Raw genomic sequence first — 25,728 nt, forward strand, 5'->3', positions numbered from 1 at the left:
GATCAGGTAAGCCATTCAACCCCATCAGGACAAGCAACCTTACCAAGGATCTCCAGTCCCTCAGGTCATCTTAGTAACCTTGGTTTTGTTATTATATTTGGTTTTTCTGTTTGAAGCTGAAAATCTCATTTAGGCCTGGTTAGCCTAGAACTCCATATGTAGCTTAGTGTTGTGAGGACTGAGTCTTTGTGCTAACCCGCTGTGCTCTTTAAGAGATTGCCGAGGTTGCGATATTCAAGGGTTAAGACACACTGAGCAAGTAGCGACCAACAACTCCAATCTGCCTTAAAAGGATTTAATTCAATGTGATTATAGACTTGTTAACTGAAGATGAAGAAAAATCTGTAGAAGCAGACACATGGCCATGAGCCTCAGGAAAGCATCAAGTTGACAAATTGTCAGTACTCAAACTCCCAAAGAGTGGTCTAGGGCTCATCGTGGCTCCAGGTCTAAAATATTAGAAATGACAGTGACTGTCTCCATTTCACATATTCTCCCAACAAACCCCACTGATTGAATGCAAAGCAAACCTGGCTGTGGGATCTTTATCTTTGATCTTGAGTATCAAGAAAGACATTTGAAGATGATTTCCCACAAAAGAGTCTAGCTCTTGTTTAATTTTCCACTCTCTCATTGCCCAGGGCTGTGTACTCTGGGGAGCAGGGTTTTGATTAGCAGAGTAATAGGGAGATTTGTTGCCATGGGTGCTCATGTCCATGAGGCCTTTGAGGGACCTATGGCTCTGAGAAAGACAGACAGTGTGTAATAGGAAATACGGGGTTTCCAACATTTCTAGACTAGGGACCAAAGCCATGCATGGTTTATGCAAAGAAGGGGCAAAGAGTCCTGCTAAAAGTGACTTGTCTGAAAGGGTTAATTCCTCTGAATATTTCTATAGCTCCTGTCTGTGTGAAGGTCAAGATGAGCTCGCCCTTGACACTCCAGATGCTGGCAAGAAGTAGTCTGCTCAAAAATGAAGCCTTGGCCATCTCAGCTCTAAATAAGCTACCCATGGAACTCTTCCCACCACTATTCAAAGATGCCTTTAAGGGGAAACAAACAAACATCCTGAGTGCTATGGTGGCAGCCTGGCCATTCAGATGCCTTCCTGTGGGAGCCCTGATGAAATTTCATGACATGAATATATTGGAGGCTTTGCTGGATGGCCTTGATCTGCTGATTCAGCAGAAGGATCGACCTAGGTGAGTCAGAAAGTGTGACATGGAGGGGAAGAGTGTGGATGCAGAGAAGTGACTACACAGTTGAGAATGTAGATGGAGTTGATGAGAGCTTTCTTAGAGAAGTGAATAATTGAAAAGAGACAGTGGTGCAGGGAGCACACTGCTAAGAGATGTAGTCAACACACAATGAGTCTACCACGGCCTCTGTTGCCAGCCCCTAGAAAGGGAACTTTTGAGTCTTGGTTTCCAGGATGCATTCAAGGCAAGGGAAGTGGATGAGTGAGGTGAAAGCATATTATAAATTGGTAGTCCTGCCATTTGAATCCCCTTCTTGTTTGACCAACAGGAGTTGGAAACTAGAAGTGCTTGATTTTCGGGATGCCCATCATAACTTCTGGAATGTGTGGGCTGGAACAGAGGATGGTGTCTGCTCTCCAGATGTCGTCAGAGAGACCCAACCAGTGGTGCACCATCCTGAAAGACAGGGAAAAGAGGTTGTGACTGTGATGATGAACCTTTCCCTCAAGTCCAGGCATCTCTGTAAATACCTTAAATATTTCTACTGTTGGGCCCAGCAGAGAAAAGATGTGCTGCAGGTGATCTGTGAAAAGCTGGAGTTTGGTGCACTGCCAGACTATAACCCCCTAGAGCTGCTGGAGGTATTTGAGCCAAGCTGTATACAGGAACTGGAAGTGAATGTTCGCTGGGACGTGAGGACCCTTGCACAGTTTGCCCCTGGCCTAGGCCAGATGAGTAACCTTCAGAAACTCCTTCTTAATGAAGTCTTCACACCCTTGCTTTGGTTTTGGAAACAAGAGATGAAACAACAGTGCTATCAACAGATCATTTCCCAGTTTTCCAAACTCAACAAGCTCCAGCATCTCTGTTTGAGTCGTGTCTTCCTCCTGAATTCAAGACTGGACCAAGTGCTCAGGTGAGGAAGGATAGAGAGGTTGTTCCACAGGCCAGAGAATAGCCTTTCTGTGTTACCTGAAACATCAGTGTACACCTGGGGCTTGCCAGCCACTGGTGAGTACAGACAGATATGACCTCTGAATGAGCTCTAGTAGTCTTTCTGCTATTCTTGCCACCATCATCTAGGAAAGGTCTTTGAAACCTGACCTACAGAGGGGAGGAGGTTTCAAACCACATATTGCCCCATGTCAGCACTGTCCTCAGAACTGTTGCACAGTTTACATTGCTCTCTGATTCTCCAAGGGACAGGGGCTCTCTGAGCACAGGTAGTGTCTAAGTCAATGGAAAATAACTGAGAGTGATTAGGGTCACAGGGAAGAGCTCTCAGTAGTACAGAGGCTGTGCTAGGAGGTGGGACTCATGAGGACCAATGTTAGCACACACAGGTAAGGCTCTGAGTTGCCACCAGGTCTTCTTTCTTGGTTTCCTGCTGGCCCCATTTGTCATCTGATGAGGTTTTGTGTTTGACAGTGCAGAGGATCCAGGGTTGGGGAACCTAAGCAGTCACATGATTTTGCCTATGCTGTTACTTCTCCATCTGAGAGCATTCTGGACTTGGCCTCCATCAAGTTCTCAGAACGACATTAGGACATACTAACCTCTGCTCACTTGAAGGTGGTGTCCTTTCGTTATCACATTTAAACTTACTGAGATAATCTGCTTTGTCTTTCTGTAGGAACTTGCACAGTCCCTTAGAGACCCTAGCAATCACTCGTTGTGCACTATCAGAATCAGACATGAGTTACCTGTCCCAGTGTCCAAACGTCCATCGGCTCACACATCTGGACCTGAGTGGTGTCACCTTTTTAAATTTAAGTCATCCACTTCTGGGAAGACTGCTAGAGAGATTGACAGCTACCCTGAAGATATTAAAATTGAAGGGTTGTATGCTCATGGACTTCCAAATGGATGTCATCCTGCCTGCCCTGAGCCAGTGTTGCCAGCTGTTGGAGGTGAATTTTATGAAGAACAGCCTGTCTTTGACCAGCCTTAAGAAGCTGCTTCAGCATACTGCCAACCTGACACAGCTCACTTTGGAGATGTATCCTGCCCCTGATGAAGTGTATGATGACATTGGTGATGTCCTGCCAGACAGATTTGACCAATGTTGTTCCGAGCTCCTGGAAACTCTTAGAGTAATAAGACAGCCAAAACAGGTCTACTTTGTTAGTAAGAATAGTCTAGATTGCAGGGGATTCTGTGCCTTTCACCAGGAGGCCTCCCTATGTTCATGTTGGGAATAAAGGATGGGAGATTACTGCTGGCCTGAGAAATGAATTCAAGGACTCCAGTGACTCATTAGAGACACAGAGCTTGTCTATTCAAGGTGTTTTGGATATGTTTGGAGACAATGTCAACCCAAGGAATCAGAGGTGAGAAAGAGAAGCTTTGACATGGACAATCAGGGGCTGGTCATCTGCTTTGGGCCAACGGTGAAGCCCCAACTTCAGGCAGGAAGGGATTTGAGAACACTGTGGACTGACCCCACCACAGTCAGTGGGTGAGAGTTCATAGACACAGGGCAGGGGATAAAGACAGTGCATAGTACAAAGATCAGCATGGACTGGATGAAATGTATTCCATGTCTCTGCCTCCACCTTTTCTTGTCTAACTTACATAAAGACTTGTAATATGTGCACATATACTTCCTTTTTGAAGAGTAACATTGACTGTAGAATGAACTGGTATTGAGTACGGTCCTCTCCCTTTTCAACTGAGATCTGTCTTTCTGTGGTTATGAGAGGCATTTAAGCCGGATATTACTTGTGCGACCATCCTTGACATTATAGTTTCCAATAAGTTCAATAAAAAATGCTTTTTCATGAGAGAGTGTGTTGCAGACTTTTAATTTATTAAGGGTTTCCCTTGACAATCTCAGACCTATGCACTGTGCTCATTGTGTTTGCATACTCTTGTGTCTCTTTGTCTCTACACCTTCTGGGTCTTAGAACTTTCAGAGAAATAATAACCTAACATGCCACCCTCTTGGGTTTTTTACACCTCAGCTTCATGTAATCTCATCAAAAAGTCTGAGAGAAACTCTTGGAACGATGGCTCAGAGAATGAGGGTGCTTCATGCTTTTTCTGGGGACCAGTGTTTGATCTTAGGGGTCAGAAACACTTGGACCTCTTTCCGGATATCTGACATTCATTTCTGGTTTCTTGAAGGGCTTGCTGTTACCTCCATCTACATATACACATACCACACACATGCCCTTCAAAAGACATTTACTTAAAGATAAATAAAAGTATGGAAAAATACAAATGGACTTATAGTATTAAACAGGAAGCCAGTTTAGAGGTGGATAACCACACAGGGTATAACACATCAAAGTATGAAAATGATAATAGCAGGTATACTAATGATGCCCATGTGGGAATCTCCATAGATTCACACATAGAGAGTTCCGGTAAACTGTCTCTATGTGTTTCTACAGCCTGGTCTTGTCCTCCATGTCTGCATCTGAATTCCAGTCGGGTCAATGTTTAGTTGTGGGTGTTTGCTTAAGTTTCCATCAGGTACTAGATGAGGGCTCCATGGTGTTGGACAAATTAGTCGTTGATCTCATTATCAGGTTGCTCAAAGTTTTAATTGGGGTCAGTCTTGTAGGTATTTGGACATTTCTTTAGATTCAGTTTTCTCTTCAATCCTATAATGGCTCCCTCTTTTATGGTCTCTCTCTTTCTCTTTTTCTCTCTTTTCTCTCTTCTATTCCTCCCCTGACTCAATCTTCCTAATCCCACGTGCTTTCCTCTCCTCCCCTTCTATTTGTCCTAGTACCCACTCCACTAACGGGTCCCCAAACCCCTGTGCTCTGGAGAACTTTTTGCTTCCCCCTTCATTGAGGGACTTTATATGAATCTCTTAGATCCTCCTTGTGTATCCGTTTCTCTGGTGTTGTCAATTATACGCTGGTGATGCTTTGCTCTATGTCTAAAATCCATACGTGAGCAAGTACATACCATGTTGTAACGAGTATGGCTTTTTCCGCCCGCCGCCCGGTCTTGTCCTGCTACCACGCCAGCCCCAAATAATACACAGAGACTCTGTATTTGATACAATGCTGTTGGCCCGGTTACTTGTTTCTTATTGGCTAGCTTTGTCTTAAGTATTAACCCATTTCTGCTGATCTATGTATTTCTCTTACCAGGGAGCCGGTGGCATACTGCTTTCTCCAGACTCTCCATCTTGACTCCTCCTTACTACTTCCTATTTCCTCCTTGTCTCCTAGTCCCTCCTATCTTCCTTTCCTATTGGCCAACAATGCTTTATTATTAACCATATGAAAAACATATACAAAATAACATCTCCCATCACCATGTTCTTCTTCTGATGACTGTGTTACTTCTTTGAGGAAGGTTTCTTCAAGTTCCATCCACTTGCCTGAGAATTTCAAGATTCCATTATTTTTTCCCCCCACAGAGTAGTATTGCTTTGTGTAGATGTGCCATCATATCTTCTTTATCCATTCTTTATTTGAGGGGCATCTAGGTTGCCTCCAGGTTCTTGCTATTACAAATAATGCAGCCATAAACACAGCTGAGCACATGTCTTTGTTGCATGGATGTGGATCATTTGGGTATATGACTACGAGAGGGATCACTGGGTCGTGTGGTAGATTGATTCCCAATTTCCTGAGGAACCACCACACTGGTCTCCAAAATGGCTGTGCATGTCTGCACTCTGACCAGCAGAGCAAGAGTGTTTGTTCCCCTTTCTCCACATCCTCTCCAGCATAAGTTGTCATTGGTGTTTCTAATTTTAGCCATTCTGGCAGGAGTAAGATGGTATCTCTTGCAATTCCCTGATAGCTAACGATGTTGATCACTTTCTCTCATGTCTTTCAGCCTTTTTGAATTCCTCTGTTGAGAATATTTTCATGTCTGCACCCATTTTTTTAATAGGGTTATTTGGTGTTTTGATGACCATTTTCGTGTTTTTCTTTCTTTGTTTCTTTTTTTTCTCTCTCTCTCTCTTTTATTTCTTTTTTATTTTTTATTTTTTTATTTTTTGTATATTTTGGAGATCAGCCCTCTGTCAGTTGTAGGATTGGTGAAAATCTGGGAAGCCAGCATGGGACTGACTCAGGCCCCCCTGAAAATGGGTCTCAGCCAGAAGGACTGAGCAGTCTAAGGGACCTCAGATTATGGAGCCAGGATGTATCCCTGGTGCACAAAAGGACCTTGCTAACACATCCCCCATGGAGGGATAACTGCCTTAACCTAGAGACAGGAGAGAAGCCCTAGTCCCTACTTCACATGACCTGTCAGATCTACATGACCCCAACTGGATAGCATTCCCCTACATATGGAAATGGTGTGGGGGGATGGGAGGAAAAGGTGGTTAGGGTGCATGTGAGAGGGCAGAGAGGGCAAAAGGGAGGGAGGGAGGCAGGGAGGGAGGGAGGGAGGAAGGCGGGATGGAAGGAGAGGGAACTGGGATCAACATGTAAAATAATAAATTAAATTTTAAAAAAATGCTTTGACTCCAAAATTTAAGTTCAAGGACAAGTTACTGGGGAAAGGATTTCTATTTTTGTTTCCACAGAAAATGAAAAGCTGTGGATTCTTTCCAGACTAATGTGGTTTGATCAAGCCAGACCGCCTGAAACAGTACCAGGTGATCCTACATTCAAAACAGCTGGACAAAGCAGCCTTGCAGACTACAGCCAGGATTTCTGCATCTTCTTAGAATCCCCCATGACAGTGCCCTTTACCAGCAGGAAGTAGCTTGGAAAGAACGATACCCAAATTCCCAAATATTGTTTATAAATGTTTGTTTTCATTTAAATGGTCTTGGAGATATATATATATATATATATATATATATATATATATATATATATACATACATACATACACATACATATGAAAAGCTCAGAGAGAATCTGGATACTGTATGGCATTATATTGTCTTTATATCGTTTACTGCTTAGAAAACAACTATTAAAGGAAATACTGCTGGATTAATGAAATTTATATATTTTAAAAATGCTTTGACTCACTCCATCCTGAATGAGGTAACCCAGTCACAAAAAGAGGAACACAGTATGTACTCACTCATATATGGATTTTAGACCTAGAGCAAAGGATCACCAGCCTATAATTCACACCACCAGAGGAACTAGGATACAAGGTGTATTCTAAGAGATTCATATAAAGTCCCTCACAGAACTGGGAAGTCCCCCAGAGCTCAGGTGAAGTGGGAGGGGGGAGGCACAGCGAATGGAGAGAGAATTAGGAGAAAATGAGGGGGAGGAAAGGAAAACCTGTGCGACCAGGAAGATTGAGCCTGGTGAGGAATAGAAGATAGGAAAGAGAGAGAGACAGAGACAGAGAGAGAGAACATAAAAGAGGGAGCCAATATTGTTTTGAAGATAAAATTGAACACAAAGAAAGGTCTAGAGAACTACAAGACTGCTCCCAACTAACAATTTGAGCTTCCGTGGAAAGGCTATCATAAATGCCCTTCCCGGAGAGTGAGATCAACAACTAACTTCTCCATGGAGCCCTCAACTAATGCCTTTGAAAACAGGATCAAACACCCATACATAAACACTGAATCAAACTAGAACCCAGATGCAGATTGAGAGGACAAGACCATGCGGCAGAAACACATAGAGACAGCTTACCTGAACAAGGAGGAGCTAACGGCCACTAGACTGATAGCTGGGAAGCCAGCATGGGACTGACTCAGGCCCCCCTGAAAATGGGTCTCAGCCAGAAGGACTGAGCAGTCTAAGAGACCTCAGACAGTGGAGTCAGGATGTATCCCTGGTGCACAAAAGGACTTTGCGAACACATCCCCCATGGAGGGATAACTGCCTTAACCTAGAGACAGGAGAGAAGCCCTAGTCCCTACTTCACATGACCTGTCAGATCTACATGACCCCAACTGGATGGCATTCCCCTACATATGGAATTGGGGTGGGGGGATGGGAGGGGAGGGTTGTTAGAGTGCATGTGAGAGGGCAAGGAGGGTAAAAGGGAGGAAGGAGGGAGGAATGGAGGGAGGGAGGGAGAGGGAACTTGGATCGACATGTAAAATAATAAATTAAATTTTAAAAAAATGCTTTGACTCCAAAATTTAAGTTCAAGGACAAGTTACTGGGGAAAAGGATTTCTATTTTTGTTTCCACAGAAAATGAAAAGATGTGGATTCCTTCCAGACTAATGTGGTTTGATCACGCCAGACCTCCTGAAACAGAGTACAAGGTGATCCTACATTCAAAACAGCTGGACAAAGCAGCCCTACAGACTACAGCCAGGATTTCTGAATCTTCTTCGAATCCCCCATGACAGCACCCCTTACCAGCAGGAAGTAGTTTGGAAAGAATGACGCCCAAATTCCCAAATATTGTGTATAAATGTTTGTTTTCATTTAATTGGACTTTGTTATATAAAATAAAATAAAATAATAAAATAAAAAAATGCTTTGACTCAAAAATTTAAGTTCAAGGACAAGTTACTGGGGAAAAGGATTTCTATTTTTGTTTCCACAGAAAATGAAAAGCTGTGGATTCTTCCAGACTAATGTGGTTTGAGTATGTCAGACCCCCTGAAACAGCATTCCTGGTGATCCAACATTCAAAACAGCTTGAACAAAGCAGACTTGCAGAATATGGCCAGGATTTTTGCATCTTCTTAGGATCCTCCATGACTGTGCCCCCTATCAGCAGGAATTAGTTTGGAAAGAACGACGCCCAACTTCCCAAATATTGTTTATAAATGTTTGTTTTCTTTTAAATAGGGTTGGTTATAAATGGTTAATGATCACAACCAATATCTTTTTAAAGGTAAAAAAGGCGATTATGATATAGATATGAATACTTTGTTTTGGAATGGATTTTCATTTATTGATACAATTTAATGTCAATTTTATGATATGTATATTTCTCCTCTTGTTTAGATATTGTGTTTTCATAGTTCGTTTAGAAATGTAATGTACAATTTAGGACATATTATAGATAGTTACCTATAATAGTCAAAACTTATAGTGTTAGTTAGGTTTTCTAGATATGCAGAGATGTATTTGAGATAGATAGGCATTCTTCAAACTTTTCAAAGACTTACAGAATATGGCATTTAAAATGTTTTAGGGGTTTTCTTGACAGTGAGACATAATTGCTCCAAGCAACACCACCTGCATCAGAAAGGAAGATGGACATTGAAAAAACTCATTATGGAGTTTGCCTCCAATGTGGCAAGACTGGCCATTTGGACAAGATACTGCTCTTGTCTGGACTGTTTGACTTTGTGATGTATAAACTGGACATGCAGGACCCACAGAAAAGTGACTGCTGATTCAAGATGGACATTGCTGCAGAGTTCCTGCTTCATGGAAGAGTCTGCCAGACAGTCTACAGTACACAGAGAAAAGTGACTGACAAACTGCCAACACAAGAAGACAGTTTAAAATTTCCTGCTTTGCTGAAGAGTCTGCCAGAGACACTATGGCCTATTGGCTGAGGATGGAAGCTTACAGAAGAACTTCAGGTGACTGACAAGGCAAGATGTCTCTGTCATTTCTGGAGTTTATATACTATCCTTCTGTGGTCTTTGAAGGAATTGAAGAGAGATAGTTATGGTTATAGTTTTCCTTAGTTAGGATTAAAGATAATTTACACATACAACCTTAGACTCACAAAGAGGAAATAGATGATGGAATAGTTTCTTAAATCTTGCTAAATGTTAATGGACTAAATATTGTTAACTGTGATTCTTATTTGATAATTGTTGTGTGATATATTTTGCTGTGCTAAGGATAAAACCCTTCTTTTTATTTAGACAGAAAAGAGAAGATGAAGGGAGATGCGATTCTGTAAATATGTTTCTCATACTGATTAATGAATAAAGCACTGTTGGCCAATAGGAAAGCAAGATAGGCGGGACTAGGAGACAAGGAGGATTGGAGGGAATAGTAAGGAGGAGTCAACATGGAGAGACTGGGGAGATGAGAAGCTGGCCCCTTTCCCTGGTAAGAAGACCACATGGAAATACATAGATTAACACATGGGTTAATAATTAAGACAGAGCTAGCTGATAAGAAATTATTACCTAGCCAACAGAATTATATCTAATACAGAGTCTCAGGGTGTTAATTGGGACAAGACCAGAGGTAGGAGGAAAAAACTCATTACAAGATTGGGAAAGTTCTCTTCAATGATTTTGGTGAATATGTTTTCTGCACCTTTGAGTTGGGGTTCTTTACCTTCCTCCATGCCTATTATTCTTAGGTTTGGCCTTTTCACGGTGTCCAACATTTCCTGGGTGTATTGTGTTAAAGATTTGTTGTATTTACGATTTTCTTTGGTCAATGAATCTATTTCCTCTAGTTTATCTTCAGCACTGAGATTGTCTCTTCCATCTCTTGTATTCTGTTGGTTATGCTTGTGTCTGTAGTTCCCGATCGTTTGCCCAGTTTTTCTGTTTCCAGCATTCATTCAGTTTGTGTTTTCTTTAGTTTCTCTATTTCAGTTTTCAAGTCTTGATCCATTTCTTTCACCTGTTTAATTCTTTATCTTGGCTTTCTGTACTTTCGTTAAGCGATTTCTTCATTTCTTCCAATTTTTTTGTTTGTTTTTTCTTCCATTTCTTTAAGGGATTTTCTTACATTGTCTTTGAGGGCTTCTATCTTTTTTTTATGACTATATGTTTTAAGTTGTTCTCTTCTACTTCATCTGCTTTGGGGTGTTCAGGTCTAGTTGGTGTAAAGTCCCTAGATTCTGGTGGTGTTATGCTTATCTTTCTATTGTTAGATGTTTTCTGGTATTGTTTCCTTCCCATAACTTCCAGTAGGTGCAGGTGGGCTCTCTCTCTCTCTCTCTCTCTCTCTTTCTCTCTCTCTGGTACTCCCCCATGGGCTTAGGTGGGTCAGAAGTTTCATGTCTGTAGCTCTGGGTGGTCCAAGCTCTCTTTGAGATCTCCCTCATGCACGGCCTGGTAATGGGGGGTCAAAGATCAGGCTCCAGCAGACGCCAGGCGATGAATGTTAAAGATCGTGCAACCTGGGACTCAGAATGTTCCTGCACAGATATGTGGACCTAGCTGGGGCCTGACACCCTCCAGTAGAGGGCTCTTTAGCAGAGGCCCGGCAATGGGGGTCAAGGATCCATTCCACAGGGATGCTGGATGGCTTCAAGGGGATAGTTGGATCTCTGGGAAGGGCCCGGAACTTCAGCAGAGGACCAGAGATAGGGGTCAGAGATAAGGCAGGCTGGGATTCCGGGTGGTCCCCTGTGAATAGGCAGGTCTAATGTGCTCAGGACAGCTCCAGGAAGTTCCCCGAAGGTAGCAGGATTGTTGCATTCACCCTCTGTCCCAGTGCTCAACCAGAGGGGTGGGACAGTGTGCAGGGTAGGACACGGGGTAGGGGAATGCCAGGATCTTGGTGGGGGTGGGTGGGTGGGGGTGTATCAGAGCACCAGGAGTGCTCTCACTGGGGACAGAGCACAGGGGGAGCAAGATGTGGGGCCAATCAAGGGAGTTCCCAGGAAAGAATGTGGCAGGGATTCAACCCAAATTGGTCCTGGAGATGAGGGTCAAAGATCCTGCAGGCTGTAACTCAAGATTTACCTGGGCAGAGAGGCAGATCTAGCCTGGGCCTGGCACTCTCCAGCTGAGGCCTCTCCAGCAGAGGCCCCACATTGGGTGTCAAAAATCTTGCATGCTGGGACTCAGAATGTTTCCATGTGGATAAGCAGACCTAACCAGGGCCTGACACTCTCCAGCTGAGGCCTCTTTAGCAGAGGATCCAGACATTAGGTATGTTTTCAAGGTCAAAAAGTTTAGAAAGACAGGTCATCTTTGAACACTTCAGGTATCTATAGAATATGGCATTTAACATGTTTTAACAACTTATTTTTATTACAATGAGACATGTCTGCTCCAAGCAGCAACAATCTACTTCAGAGAAGATAATGGGCATTGATGAAACTCCACATGAAGTTATTATTTATTTATTTATTTATTTATTTATTTTTACTTTACATGTCGATCCCAGCTCCCTCTCCCTCCCTCCCTCTTACCCTCTCTGCCCCCTCATATGTAAACTTACTACCCTCCCCAGCCATCCCTCCACCCCAATTCCACATGTAGGGCAATGCCATCCATGTGGGGTCATGTAAATCTGTCAAGTCATTTGAAGTAGGGACTGTCTCTAGGTCAAGGCAGCATCCCTCCATGTAGGATACGTCCACACGGTTTTTTTGTGCACCAGGAATACATCCTGGTTCCACTGTCTGAGGTCCCTCCAGCTGAGACCCATATGAAGTTTGCATGCTTTTTAACAAAAATAGCCACAGGGCAAGTATATGCTCTTGTCTTGATTGTTGACAGTATGCTATCCAAATTGGGTAAAACAGGATACAAAAGAGAGTGATGCAAACTTTGCAACACACTATCAGGCAAAAGTACTTTTATTGAACTTGTTGAAAACCGTAATGTTAAGGATGATGGGGGAAGTAATATCCAGCTTAAATGCCTCTCACGACCAGAGAAAGATCACAGATGAAAAGTGAGAGGACCATACTCTCAACACCAGTTCATTCTACAGTCAATGTTATTCTTCTAAAAGGAAATATATATGCACATATTACAAATCTTTATGTAAGTTAGACAAAGAAAGGGTGCAGTCAGAGGCATGGAACACATTTCTTCCTGTCCATGATGCTCTTAATACTATCGACTGTCTTTATCCCCTTCCTTGTGATCCTGTACTTGCACACAGACTGTGCTGGGGTGCAATCCATAATGTTCTCAAATCTCTTTTCCTGGCCCAAGTGGGGGGGGGTCTACTGTTGGCCCAAGCAGATACTCCATGTCAAAGCTATCTGTCTAATCTGATTCAAAGGAACGCCATTCTCTCCAAATGTCCCAAAACTCCTTGAATAGGCCTGCTCTGTGTCTCTTATGAGTCACTTGAGTCCTGGCTTTTATTTCTCAGGCCAGCAGTAATCTCTCATTCTTTATTCCCAACATGAACATAGGGAGGCCTCCAGTTCATAGACACAGAATCCTTGGCAATCTAGACATTTCTTACTCACAAAGTAGACCTCTTTTGGCTGTCTTATACCTCTAAGTGTTTCCATGAGCTCGGAACAACATTGGGCAAATCTGTCTGGCAGGACATCACCAATGTCATCATATACTTCATCAGGGGCAGGATACATCTCCAAAGTGAGCTGTGTCAGGTTGGCAGTGTGCTGAAGCAGCTTCTTAAGGCTGGTCAAAGACAGGAAGTTCTTCATAAAATTCACCTCCACCAGCTGGCAACATTGGCTCAGGGCAGGAAGGATGACACCCATTTGGAAGTCCATGAGCATACAATCCTTCAATTTTAATGTCTGCAGGGTAGCTGAAAGTCTCTCTAGCAGTCTTCCTAGAATTGGATGACTTACATTTAATAAGTAGACTCCACTCAGGTCCAGACGTGTAAGATGATGGATGCTTGGACACTGGGACAGGTAACTCATGTCTGATTCTGATAGTGCACAACGAGTGATTGCTAGGGTCTGTAAGGGACTGTGCAAGTTCCTACAGAAAGACAAAGCAGATTATCTCAGTAAGTTTAAATGTGATAGAGAAAGGACACCAACTTCAAGTGAGCAGAGGTTAGTATGTCCTAATGTCGTTCTGAGAACTTGATGGAGGCCAAGTCCAGAATGCTCTCAGATGGAGAAGTAACAGCATAGGCAAAATCGTATGACTGCTTAGGTTCCCCAACCCTGGATCCTCTGCACTGTCAAACACAAAACCTCATCAGATGACAAATGGGGCCAGCAGGAAACCAAGAAAGAAGACCTGGTGGCAACTCAGAGCCTTACCTGTGTGTGCTAACATTGGTCCTCATGAGTCCCACCTCCTAGCACAGCCTCTGTACTACTGAGAGCTCTTCCCTGTGACCCTAATCACTCTCAGTTATTTTCCATTGACTTAGACACTACCTGTGCTCAGAGAGCCCCTGTCCCTTGGAAAATCAGAGAGCGATGTAAACTGTGCATACAGTTCTGAGGACAGTGCTGACATGGGGCAATATGTGGTTTAAAATCTCCTCCCCTCTGCAGGTCAGGTTTCAAAGACTTTTTCTAGATGATGGTTGCAAGAATAGCAGAAAGACTACTAGATCAATCTTCCTAAGGTAAAATCCATGTGTACTCACCAGTGGCTGGCAAGCCCCAGGTGTACACTGATGTTTCAGGTAACACAGAAAGGCTATTCTCTGGCCTGTGGAACAACCTCTCTATCCTTCCTCACCTGAGCACTTGGTCCAGTCTTGCATTCAGGAGGAAGACACGATTCAAATAGAGATGCTGGAGCTTGTTGAGTTGGGAAAATTGGAAAATGATCTGTCGAAAACACTGTTGTTTCATCTCTTGGTTCCAAAAACAATTCAAGGGCATGAAGATTTCTTTGAAAAGGAGTTTCTGAAGGTTTTTCATCTGGCCCAGGCAAGGGGCAAATATTGAGAGGGTCCTCAGGTCCCAGCGAGCATTCACTTCCAGTTCCTGTATACAGCTTGGCTCAAATATCTCCAGCAGCTCTAGGGGGTTATAGTCTGGCAGCGCACCAAACTCCAGCTTTTCACAGATCACCTGCAGCACATCTTTTCTCTGCTTGGCCCACCAGTGGAAATATTTAAGGTATTTACAGAGATGCATGGACTTGAGGGAAAGGTTCATCATCACAGTCACAACTTCTTTTCCCTTTCTTTCGGGATGGTGCACCACTGGTTGGGTCTCGCTGATGACATCTGGAGAGCAGACACCATCCTCTGTTCCAGCCCACACATTCCAGAAGTTATGATGGGCATCCCGAAAATCAAGCACTTCTAGTTTCCAACTCCTGTTGGTCAAACAAGAAGGGGTTTCAAATGCCATGACTAATAATGTATAATCTGCCCTGACCCAAAAACAATAAATCTGTTCTTTAAACCAAGACTTTCCCTTTTAGTGGCTGGATAACCAGGCCGTTGTAGACTAATTGTATGTTGACTACCTCTATTAGTAGTGTGCTCCATGAACCACTGTGAGTTTTCAACTTGGACCACTTTCTGAACTCTGTAGTCACTTCCTACCATCCACTCCCTTCCCCTCCATGCTTCCTGTTTCTCACTCACTTAGGTCGATCCTTCTGCTGAATCAGCAAATCAAGGCCATCTAGCACAGCCTCCAATATCTTCAGGTCATGAAACTTCATCAGGGCTCCCACAGGAAGACATGTGAATGGCCAGGCTGCCACCATAGCCCTCAGGATGTTTGTTTGTTTCCCCTTAAAGGCATCTTTGAATAGCGGTGGGAAGAGTTCCATGGGTAGCGTATTCAGAGCGGAGATAGCCAAGGCTTCATTTTTGAGCAGACTACTTCTTGCCAGCATCTGGAGTGTCAAGGGCGAGCTCATCTTGACCTTCACACAGACAGGTGCTGTAGAAATATTCAGAGGAATTAACCCTTTCAGACAAGTCACTTTTAGCAGGACTCTTTGCCGCCCCTTCTTTCCATAAATCATGCAGGGCTTTTGTCTCTAGTCTAGAAATGTAGGAAATCTTGTATTTCCTATTACACTCTGTCTGTCTGTTTTATAACCATGAGTCCCTCAAAGGCCTCTTGGACATAAGCACTCATGGGAACAAATCTCCCTGTTATTCTGCCAATCACATCCACTTCTCCCTTTAACACTAATGCCCTGGGAAATGAGAAACTGGAGAATTAAACAAGAGCCCAATGCTTTTGTGGGAAACCATCTTCAAATGTCTCTCATGAATCTCAAGACCAAAGTAAAAGAATCCACAGCTAAGTATGCTTTGCATTCAATCAATGGAACTTGTTGGGAGCATATGTGAAATGGATACAGTTGCTATCATTAGTAAAACGTTAGACCTGGAGCCACACTAAGTTCTAGACCACTCTTTGGGAGTTTGAATACTGTCAACTTGATGCTTTCCTGAGACTCATGGCCCACTGTCTGCTTCTATAGAATTTTCTTCTTCTTCAGTTAACAAGTCTATAATTACTTTGAATTTTAAGCCAGACTGGAGTTGTTTGTGAGTACTTGCTCAGTGTGTCTTTGCCCTTGATTATTGCAACCTCAGCAATCTCTTAACGGGCACAGCAGGTTAGCTCCACGTCTCAGTACTCATAACACTAAGCTACATATGGAGTTCTAAGATAACATGGGCTAAATGAGATTTTCAGCTTCAAATAGTCACACCAAATGGAACAATAAAACAATGATTACTAAGATGACTTGAGACACTGGTGATTCTTGGTAAGGTTGTGTGTCTTCAGGGGGGAAATGGCTTACCTGATCAGGACACACATAACAGGTGTTCCAATCCCACCAGGTGTGGTAGTCATTTGAGAATTCCACAAACAGTATTTTCCCTGGCTATGTTAACCCTTATATGCCCACTTCATCTTACACCTTCCCTTCATGGCCCCACCTTCATCAAAAGCTGCCATCTGATTGGATAATTGACCATGTCCCCACCCAATCTTATTTGAACATTTATATCCCTGGCTTGAGTGAATCAGATGTGGGAAAGGGGAAAACCCCAGATGTACTAAAGACCTAAGAGCCTCTCTAAAAATAGTCCATGATGAGGCATTGGTGACTCACACCTTTAATCCCAGCACTTGGGGCACAGAGGCAGGCAGATCTCTGTGAGTTCATGAGCAGCCTTTTCTACAGATTGAATTCCAGGACAGGCTGCAAAGCAATATACAGAAACACTGCCTTGAAAAATCAAAAACATACAAAATAAAACAAACAAACAGAAAAAAACTTCTCCCCCAATTTTCAGTTTTGGGATTAACTCTCTTGATTATATTTAGACATTTGTAATATTTCCATATAAATTGGATCAATGTAGCTCAGCACTATCTGAACTCTTTGTTCATTCTGAGCTGACATGGAAATCTCAGTAATCCTCCTACCTGAGGGTAGCTGTGTGGCTTGTATGTGACCAGTTTGATTAGATCTCCCATCAGGAGACAGAATGAAATGAGTCTATGATGACAGGAAAAACCCATTCTCCAAGTCACCTCAAAAAGTAAGGATTTGTCTATGTCTTCTAAGTTAATTAATTTTATTGTTTGTATCTGCTTTCCCTTTTATGGAATCGTTGCCATGATGAGTGGAATCTACATCGGGGTTTCAGTAACCTTCCTACCTTAGTGGAATAGTATCTAAACAGGGAATGTTCAGGTCAATTACATCTACTTTCAGGACAGAGAATGAACTGAGTGAGATTCTGGTGAAAAGTACAAAATCACATGTTTTGAGACAATATTTCTCCGTGTAACTGCCCTAAAATCCTGGAGCTAGCTCTGAGACCAGGCTGGCCTGGAACTCACAGAGATCTGACTGCCTCTAACTCCCAATTGCTGCTATTAATGTTGAGCATAGCAAGATACATATCAGATACAGAGACAGATATTGGGGCCCAAGCTTAGCCAAAATACCGAGAAACAAGCAGCAAAGCCACTACCTCTTACCTTTCAATCAGTCTGAAAGGGCTGATCCTCTCACAACAAACTCTCACCAAGTTTCAGACTGCTTGCTCTCCTGGGAGAGGCTGGAGAATCCTGAGACTAAGACCTGAAGACCTTACTTCTACTTTTATACCTCTCTAGTGCTGGGATTAAAGGCAGGAGCTCTGTAATTGTGTCCTGGGATTAAAGGTGTACCTGACTTCCATGGCTAGCTGGTATGGCTGCTTTGCTATTATGATCTAAAGTGGCTTTAAAATTCATGAACAATATATCACCTCACTAAATTGGGATTTCTTTTATTTCTTTCTTTCATGTGGGTTTTTTTTGTTTTGTTTTTTTTTTTTTTTTTTTTTTTGTTTTTTTTTTTTTGAGACAAGGTTTTACTGTGTACCTTTGCAGCCTATCCTGGAGTTGAATAAAGTGAGATCCCCCTTCCTTTGTCTCCCAAGTACTGGGATTAAAGGTGTGTGCCTCTACCACCCTGCCACAAGAGGACCCCTTACAAGCTTGTTTGCTGTGCTGTGTACAGGCTGATCATGTGGACTCACTTGTAATGCATAACATAGTGAACTCTGCTGAGGTCTGAGAGTCTACCACTTCTGATGGCCCATCAAGTGGCCCTTACTCAGGATGATGAGAAAGCATGCACAAAGTCACCACCTTTCTGAAATACAGAGTGACTCAAGACCAGTATCAGGGATGGAAAGATCAGGAATTATGAGAACAAGAAAGGTTACTATGGTAAAGGGGCTAGTGGTTATATGCTAAGCTGATCGTGTTAAATAGGGCTAGTTACTGAATCATCAAATCTTGGTGAAATAACTGAAGACTCTAAATGTATAGCCAAGAGAAAGCCAGAGTATGAAAAAAGTTTCTTACAGTTCCTGGCCCACAGCAAGGAAATAGGCCCCCCAATCCTGGAACAAATGGTCCCAGATGAACAGCCCTGGCTGGTTCACACCTGGTCAATGGACAGTCTGGGACTTTCCAAGTCATTCTATGGTTTTTCCTTTAAAGAAGAACAGGTCACACCTGGGTGATCTCTCAAACATGAGATCATACTTCGTAATCAATCACCTTGTGCCCCATGCATGTATGCTGATTTGCGGTTTGTCTCTATAAAAAGGAGCCTGAACCCTTTGACGAGTAAAGCTTTCCCTGAGATTGCTGACACCCGGGTACACTCGTTCAATAAACACCTCTTGCTTGTTGCATCTCCTGGTTTGGTGTTTGTGCCTCGGGGCTCTCCCATCTGCCCATCAGCACTCCAAAATTAGGGTCTTATGTTTGGTGAGCCAGCCAGGAGCTAGGGGAGGCCCTGACCCATTACCAGAACCAGAAGGAGGTAAGTCTGGCCGGCACATTGAGATTCATGTTTCATGTTGTTCTGTCTATCTGTACCTGTACAGGCCCTGTAGAGACTCAGGAGGCGGGCTGACAATCCAGAAGACCTCTGAGTCTGGCGCAGGAGGACGCTCCAAGGGCAGTCTGGTAGGGGTGAAAGTAAACAGGCAGCTCTCATCCCCAGGAGCTAAGGATCCTGATCCCCATGCCCATCTGACATTTTACTTTCCATTTGGTGCCAATTCGTAGCAGCGCAGTCTCTGGCCTGATTGTCAGTCTTTTTGTGTTATTACTACTGTCAGTCTATTCATGTTCTTTGTCTTACACCATCAGTCTGCTAGGGGACAGCAACTAACAACTAACGACTCCTTTGGCACTCACTTAAATCATTGGAAGGATGTCAGGGAGAAAGCCACTCACCAATCTGTCACTGTCAACAAGCAAGAGTGGCAGACATTTTGCAGTTCCAAAGGCCCACCTCCAATGTTGGGTAGCCTCGGGATGGTACTTTTAGTCTCTCTGTAATTCTACAGGTCAATGACAGAGTTTTTGACATGGACCTCATGGGCACCCAGCCTACACCTGGGAGGATCTAGCCCGAAATCCATCTCCCTGGGTCTGGCCCTTCCCTAGCCAAAATTCCCCACCCCTTCAGTCACTCCCACGTACTCTCCTGCTTTTCCCTGCTGTGCATTTCCCTGGTGGAGCACCCCAAAGGTCAGAATGAGGGGACAGAGTCCGGTGGGTGGCTCTCCCTCCCCGCAGCTCTCCATTAGCCCGGCTGCCTGAGCTGCACCTCTACCATCCTGTAAGTAGACACTATGAAAGTCCTCAAATCCTTCTTTTTTCAAATGGTGCTTGTCCCCACTTGCTTGTTCTCTGTGAACACAGAGATAACCTTCCTCCACCCAAGCTGGATCTGGCTGACCTGGGCCAAGCCTTCTGTGGAGTAAGCATATCTATTCCAACAAATAGAGCCTTCCAAGTATCTAGATGTGGAACTTCTATCAGGGATCCAACAGGAAGTCAAGGGAAGGGCCAGGCAGGTACCATGGCCCTCTGGATGTTTGTAAGTCTGTTCTTGAAGCCTACCTCAAACATTGCTGGGAGCAGCAAGCTGAGAAAGATCTATAGAGCAGAAATGGCTAAGGCCATTTCTTCACTAGTCTCTCTATGGCAAGATGTTGTAGTGGTGGTGGGACTTCACCTCCCATTATGACTTGTTTGTAGGAATAAATATGCTGGGAAAGCATTGAAACTAGGATACCATTAACAACAGGAAACTTTGGAAGCCCTTCTGTATACACAAGGAGCTCTCAGGGCAAGGTCACTGCTGTGCTGATGGTGGAGACCTCAACTTACCAATTGTGATCATTGTTGGATTTAAGGGCAAAGTTCAATTCTCTGGGGTATGAAGTCTCTCCAAATCACCCTTGATCCTACAGACCCCATCCAATTGCAAACACAGCTCAGGTGTATATCCCTTTGGGAAGGGATCACAACAAAGTCTAAAAGCTAACCCAAAGTTTTGAAGATGAATAGACTGTGCTCAACTCTCCAGGTGCTCAAAGAAAGCAAACACTCAGTTCTCAAAATATCCTCAGTCTCTATTCACTCAGCTTACCCTGGCTGGAACAACTGATGGTGTCTATGGAATGAGTCCTGTCAGCTAGTAACTACAATGGTTGGTTACCAACTGTAGTAGGTTATGAGCAAAAGAGGCAACAGGGCTGCCCACTCCAGCTCTCAATGCCACAGAGCTGAACACGGTGTGACAGAAACACTAAACAGAATCAGCAAACTTTCAGTTGACATCAATGTTGACTATAACCATATAAAGCATCTGCAATGAGAAGACTAGGAAAAAATAAAGATAATGAGCACCAATATAAAAATGAAAACAAAATTAAAAAGACAACACAAGAGACACAGATGATAATTAACACCTTGGAAGCAGGAAACTCAGTAGTCAATGTCATAGTTGTTTACTTGGAGAGCAGCAGAACAGCCTTCCCCAGGTCTTCAGAAACCTAAGCAGGGAGGGGTTTCATATTAACTGTCAACTGATAGTCCAGACTTTTCAGTTGAAGACTGAATGAATGGAAACTGACTGCTTTCTGGAAAGCTGAGGAGAGTATAGATTCCAGGAAGAGAAAAACCAACGAATCAATCAGTGATGGGAGATGTCATTCTGTATATGTTTCTCATACTGGTTAATGAATAAAGCACTGTTGGCCAATAGGAAAGCAAGATAGGTGGGGCTAGGAGATAAGGAGGATTGGAGGAAATAGTAAGGAGGAGTCAACATGTAGAGACAAGAGAGGGTGAATGCGAGCCCCTTCTCCAGTAAGATGAGACCACTTAGAAATACTTAGATTAATAGAAATTTGTTAATATTTAAGACAGAGTGAGCCGATAAGAAACAAGTACCTGGCCAACAGCATAATATCAAATACAGAGTCTCTGTGTGTTAATTGGGGCTGGCTCCATAGCTCTGAGCCAAGGCCTTCGGTGGAAAAACATAATCCTAACAAATCAGCATAAACAAACAACGTTCTGTTTCATTTGGTTTGGATTTGTATTTAGACACATGGTCTTGACCCTGGCTGATTTGGAACTTCCTCTGTAGACCAGGTCTACCTCCAACCCAGAGACCCACCTTTCTCTGGATCTCTCTGCTGTGATTACATAGCATACTTGGATTGGACTCACTATTTAGACAAGCCTGGCCTCATACTCAGAGAACAGCCTGCCTCTGCTCCCTTGTGCTGAGATTAAAGACTTGCATATAAATTCCTGGTCTAAATTGATAAAGATCAGCCCTGTTTAGGCATTTGAGTGACTCATATTTGTCATGCAGGCCTGAATAGCCTTGAGTTCAAGGTCACCCTGATGTTCTTAGTAGACTGTGAACTAAACAATACAGAAATCCCCAATGGCCCAATTAACTCTCATAAACAAACAAGAACACTGGCATTTTCTCATTAAGGTTGTTGAGATGAGAGAATCTATGTGAGAATTTATCAAAAAATAAATGAATGAATAAATAAATAAAAACAAGACAACAAATATCCAAAGAATCAAAAGATCCAACAAACTAAAAATACACACAACAGTAAAGTGAGGTCAAGCCTAGATTAGTCTGCAGGAGATAGGGTGTCCTGATAAAACTGAGGGACTTACCTGATGTGGACCCTGGTAAGAGGCCTCCAAATCCTGGCAGGGGCAGGTTGATTCCAGGCTCTAAACTCTGAGGGTTCCTCTAGCTGATCTAACCCTTTATACACCTGTCCGCTGAACCCACCCTTTGTAGCCATGACCTCCAAAGTGTGCAGTCCAATTCAGGAATGGAATATCCACCCACTTACTCCTTTGAGATTTAGATAGTATACCTGGTTAAGATGAAGTGTCAACCCAGGAGAAAAGATAAACTGTAACTACATTTAAGAACTCATTCACTGAAGCCAGGCAGAAGTGTCACATACCTTGAACCAAGCACTCGGGTGGCAGGGGCAGGCAGATTTCAGAGTTCAGGGCCAGGCTGGTATACAGAGTACATTATTGGACAGCCAGGGATACACAGAAAATCCTCTTCTTGAAAAACATAAAAATAAATAAATTTTAAAAATACATTCATTGATCCAACACATAAACACCGAGTTGTTAATTTTGCATCTATATACCTAGCATTTGAATTTTGTGAGATAGGATTTCACCATGAAGCTAAAGTTAGTTGGAACTCCTTATGTTGCCCCAAATGGCCTCCCATTCTCAACAAGAGCCCTGCCTCAACCTGCCTTGTGTAGGGGATGAGGTGCCATATCTGTCTGAGACTGCTTTTTACATGAACAACATTTTTCTGAGACAAGGCTGGCCTTGAACTAAGAGATTTACCTGCTTCTGTCTTCCAATTGTGCAGCCTTGCCTGTCTGTAGATACTTTTTCTTAATGTTTCTTTCTCTTCTTTTCTTTCTCTATATTCATGGGTGTGAGCCTTTGCTTGTGTGTATGCAAAAATTGCACACAATATGCATGCTTGAATACTCTGAAAGTCAGAATAAGGCATTCCTTAGAACTAAGGGTAGAGTTGATTTGGAGCTAGGTATCATAGCAGGGTCACATACAAGCACAAACATTGCTGTTAACCAATGAGCAATTTCTTCATCTACTAATTGCAAATTATCATTTAATTATTATCACTTCATTTAATAAATTATCATTTCATTAAACAAAAATTAATGCTTTTATATATAAAGAGACTTTATCTATCTGCCTGTACAGGATGTCAGGCTGGGTACCATACAGCTCTTAATTGCAATCCATCTCTAGGGAAGGTCTTTTGACTCCATGATCTTTGATGTGTACATACAATCTCCTATGCCATTATGCTGGGTTGTTATCCTCTGCCGTTCTCCAACTTTCCTTATTGGAGATCAGCTCTACACTACTCGGTCGAGTTTGACAATTCGGTGCATAAACCTCACCGAAGCACCAAACAGTGGGAGGCAAGGGGAAGCCAGTGTCAGAAATGACTTCAGTTCATCTTGATGCCAAAATAGATCTTTGTCATTGCCCTGTGATTGGGAATAGCCATGGGGAAAGAATGAAATGGAGACCTTCACGTATAGGACATAAGAGATAAGGATGAATGAGCCAGATGAAAGAGCAGATATGGCCTTGAGTCTGGAGAGGTGGTATCAGCACAAGTGTCCCAGGGGCTCAGGGAGGTGGCATGACGTGAGGGATGAAGTGTTGGAGGTACAGGAGGTTGGGAGGGCATCCATCCTGTAAAGGTGTGGCTAAGAGTTAAGAGGTAAAGGGGCCTTTGGGAGCGGGCATGTGGGTGAAGTCAGCCTGTCAGTCCTCGCCTGATTGGTGTCCATGGATGGTGCAAGGTTTGAGGGTCTAAGAAAATGTTCTCTTGTATAGAAAGCTTAAGTTCTGAGGGTCTCATAAAATTATTTAATATGTAAATGCAATTTGCAAAGGTATGCATAAGTGACTTGAGGTATGTGAAAATGAGAAATGTTTCAGATTTCTGTCTTCTATGTTACACTAAGATTTCAAAAGATCAGAGGTTTGTTTGTTTGTTTCGGTTAGGTTTTTCCAGGAAGGATATCTCTTTATAATAATCCTGGATATCCAAGAACATCCTCTGTAGACCAGGCTGGCCTCAGCCTCACACAGAACCACCTGCCTCTGCCTGACAAGTGCTGGAATTAAATCCATGCACCACCACTGCCCAGCAAAAGTTCAGAGATTTAACTTTAATCAGTGGGGTCCTGATAAGCTAGTATACCACGAAATAGTTACTCTTCAGTCAGGAGCTCAATCAAGATTTTAGATTTCTTTTGGTTTTCTTCTCAGTATAGACTTAAAGATGCTCCTCATTGGGCTAAAGACTTCTCTGTCCATCTGTACCTAACTCTGGACAGAGGAAACAATATCCATGGCTCTTATGCCAATTTTGTGGCTTTTGCTAGGAATTAAAAGTGTGAGTCTACCACACAATGTAGATTTTACTACAGATTGGCAATGCTATATATCTAAGTCTTTTATAAATTGCAAAAAAAAAAAAAAAAAAAAAAAAAAAAAGCTCACCTAAACGCAAACTACACAGAATCTAGGGAGTCCTAAGACTTAGATCCACTTTACTTTTCACAGGTCAAAAGGACTCCAGATTTTCCCCATCTATCCACTCCTAAAGATAGTATCTCTTTCTTTCCATATTGGGACTACTCCCATTCCCCAATTGTTAGGACTATGGTCCCAAAAGTTCTAAATGTAACATTTTCATTTAAGTTTCTAAATTTTAACTTCTGTCCCTAAACTTTATCTGTCTCAGTAGATTCCCACTTGGCTGGCAGACACATCCAAGCATCAGCTGCAGACTACAACCTGCTTCATCCCTGGATCCAGCTAACCCTGGATCATTCTAGTCCATGTCATTGCTCTGTCTCTTCAGCTGGGTAGTGAACCAGATGCTTCTGATGGAGGCCCCATCAGCTGAACACCCTCCTTGCCTTTCCCTAGCATTCGAACTTGCCTGGGACCTGAAAATTGTGTCAGCGTTTCAACCCATTATAACGACAAAAGAGAGTGTATTGCTCCTTGTCCCAAATTAGGCTCTACTGTTAGATCAAAGAAAGCCCCCTGGCATAGGGGACAAAATAGCTACCTATAGCGCCTATTGGCATGCTGGGAAATGTACCTGTTAAAGCCAAGTAGACCCAGATCTATCAACAGGAAGATTCATTAGCTAAAACAGTTCTTTAGTATGATATGGCACTCAACCACTGCTCTATGCAAACCAGAGAGATTATTGTATAGCTTTAAGAGAAAAAAATTGTTTTATATAACTCAGGAATTATTAGAAGTAATTTAACTGAACATTGCAGAAAAATAGTACTTCAGATGAAGTAAGTACCTGGTCACCTGCTTCATATTCTGCTGTCTTCGAGATAGTAACTCTGATGTCAGCCTTCACTGGGCCTTTGGCCCTTCTGCTTCTGCTAATTGTGTTGGCTCTTGTGTCACTGAAGTCTTAACTAACTGAAAATTCCTCTCTGGGTACCATTAGGCAGATGGCTATTAGATCCCAATATAAACAGGAACAGTCAGGATTCAACTCCAGGGGGAAATGTGAGAGGTAAAGTCACCTTTTAAGTTTTAATTTCTATGACTTAGGTATCCATGAAACAAACATGCCTCTGATCTGCAAGACCCCTTGCAAAGGA

The 25,728-nt window shown here is 42.9% G+C and overlaps 2 protein-coding genes across 2 annotated transcripts; one reads left to right on the forward strand and one right to left on the reverse strand.

Annotated features, from left to right (window-relative positions):
- The first annotated feature begins 921 nt into the window (after positions 1–921).
- LOC127213235 (PRAME family member 12-like) lies at positions 922–3,533 on the forward strand. The gene is made up of 4 exons (XM_051173541.1): positions 922–1,202; positions 1,528–2,115; positions 2,833–3,389; positions 3,484–3,533. Exons 1-4 carry the CDS (start codon positions 922–924, stop codon positions 3,531–3,533), a joined length of 1,476 nt encoding a protein of 491 aa, XP_051029498.1.
- A 7,577-nt stretch (positions 3,534–11,110) lies between these two features.
- LOC127213236 (PRAME family member 12) lies at positions 11,111–15,554 on the reverse strand. The gene is made up of 4 exons (XM_051173542.1): positions 15,274–15,554; positions 14,412–14,999; positions 13,151–13,691; positions 11,111–11,182 (listed from the first exon to the last, which is right to left on the reverse strand). Exons 1-4 carry the CDS (start codon positions 15,552–15,554, stop codon positions 11,111–11,113), a joined length of 1,482 nt encoding a protein of 493 aa, XP_051029499.1.
- Positions 15,555–25,728: the final 10,174 nt, after the last annotated feature.

The sequence above is a fragment of the Phodopus roborovskii genome, unplaced genomic scaffold, assembly GCF_943737965.1.
Source record: "Phodopus roborovskii unplaced genomic scaffold, PHOROB, whole genome shotgun sequence".
Lineage (NCBI taxonomy): Eukaryota > Metazoa > Chordata > Mammalia > Rodentia > Cricetidae > Phodopus > Phodopus roborovskii.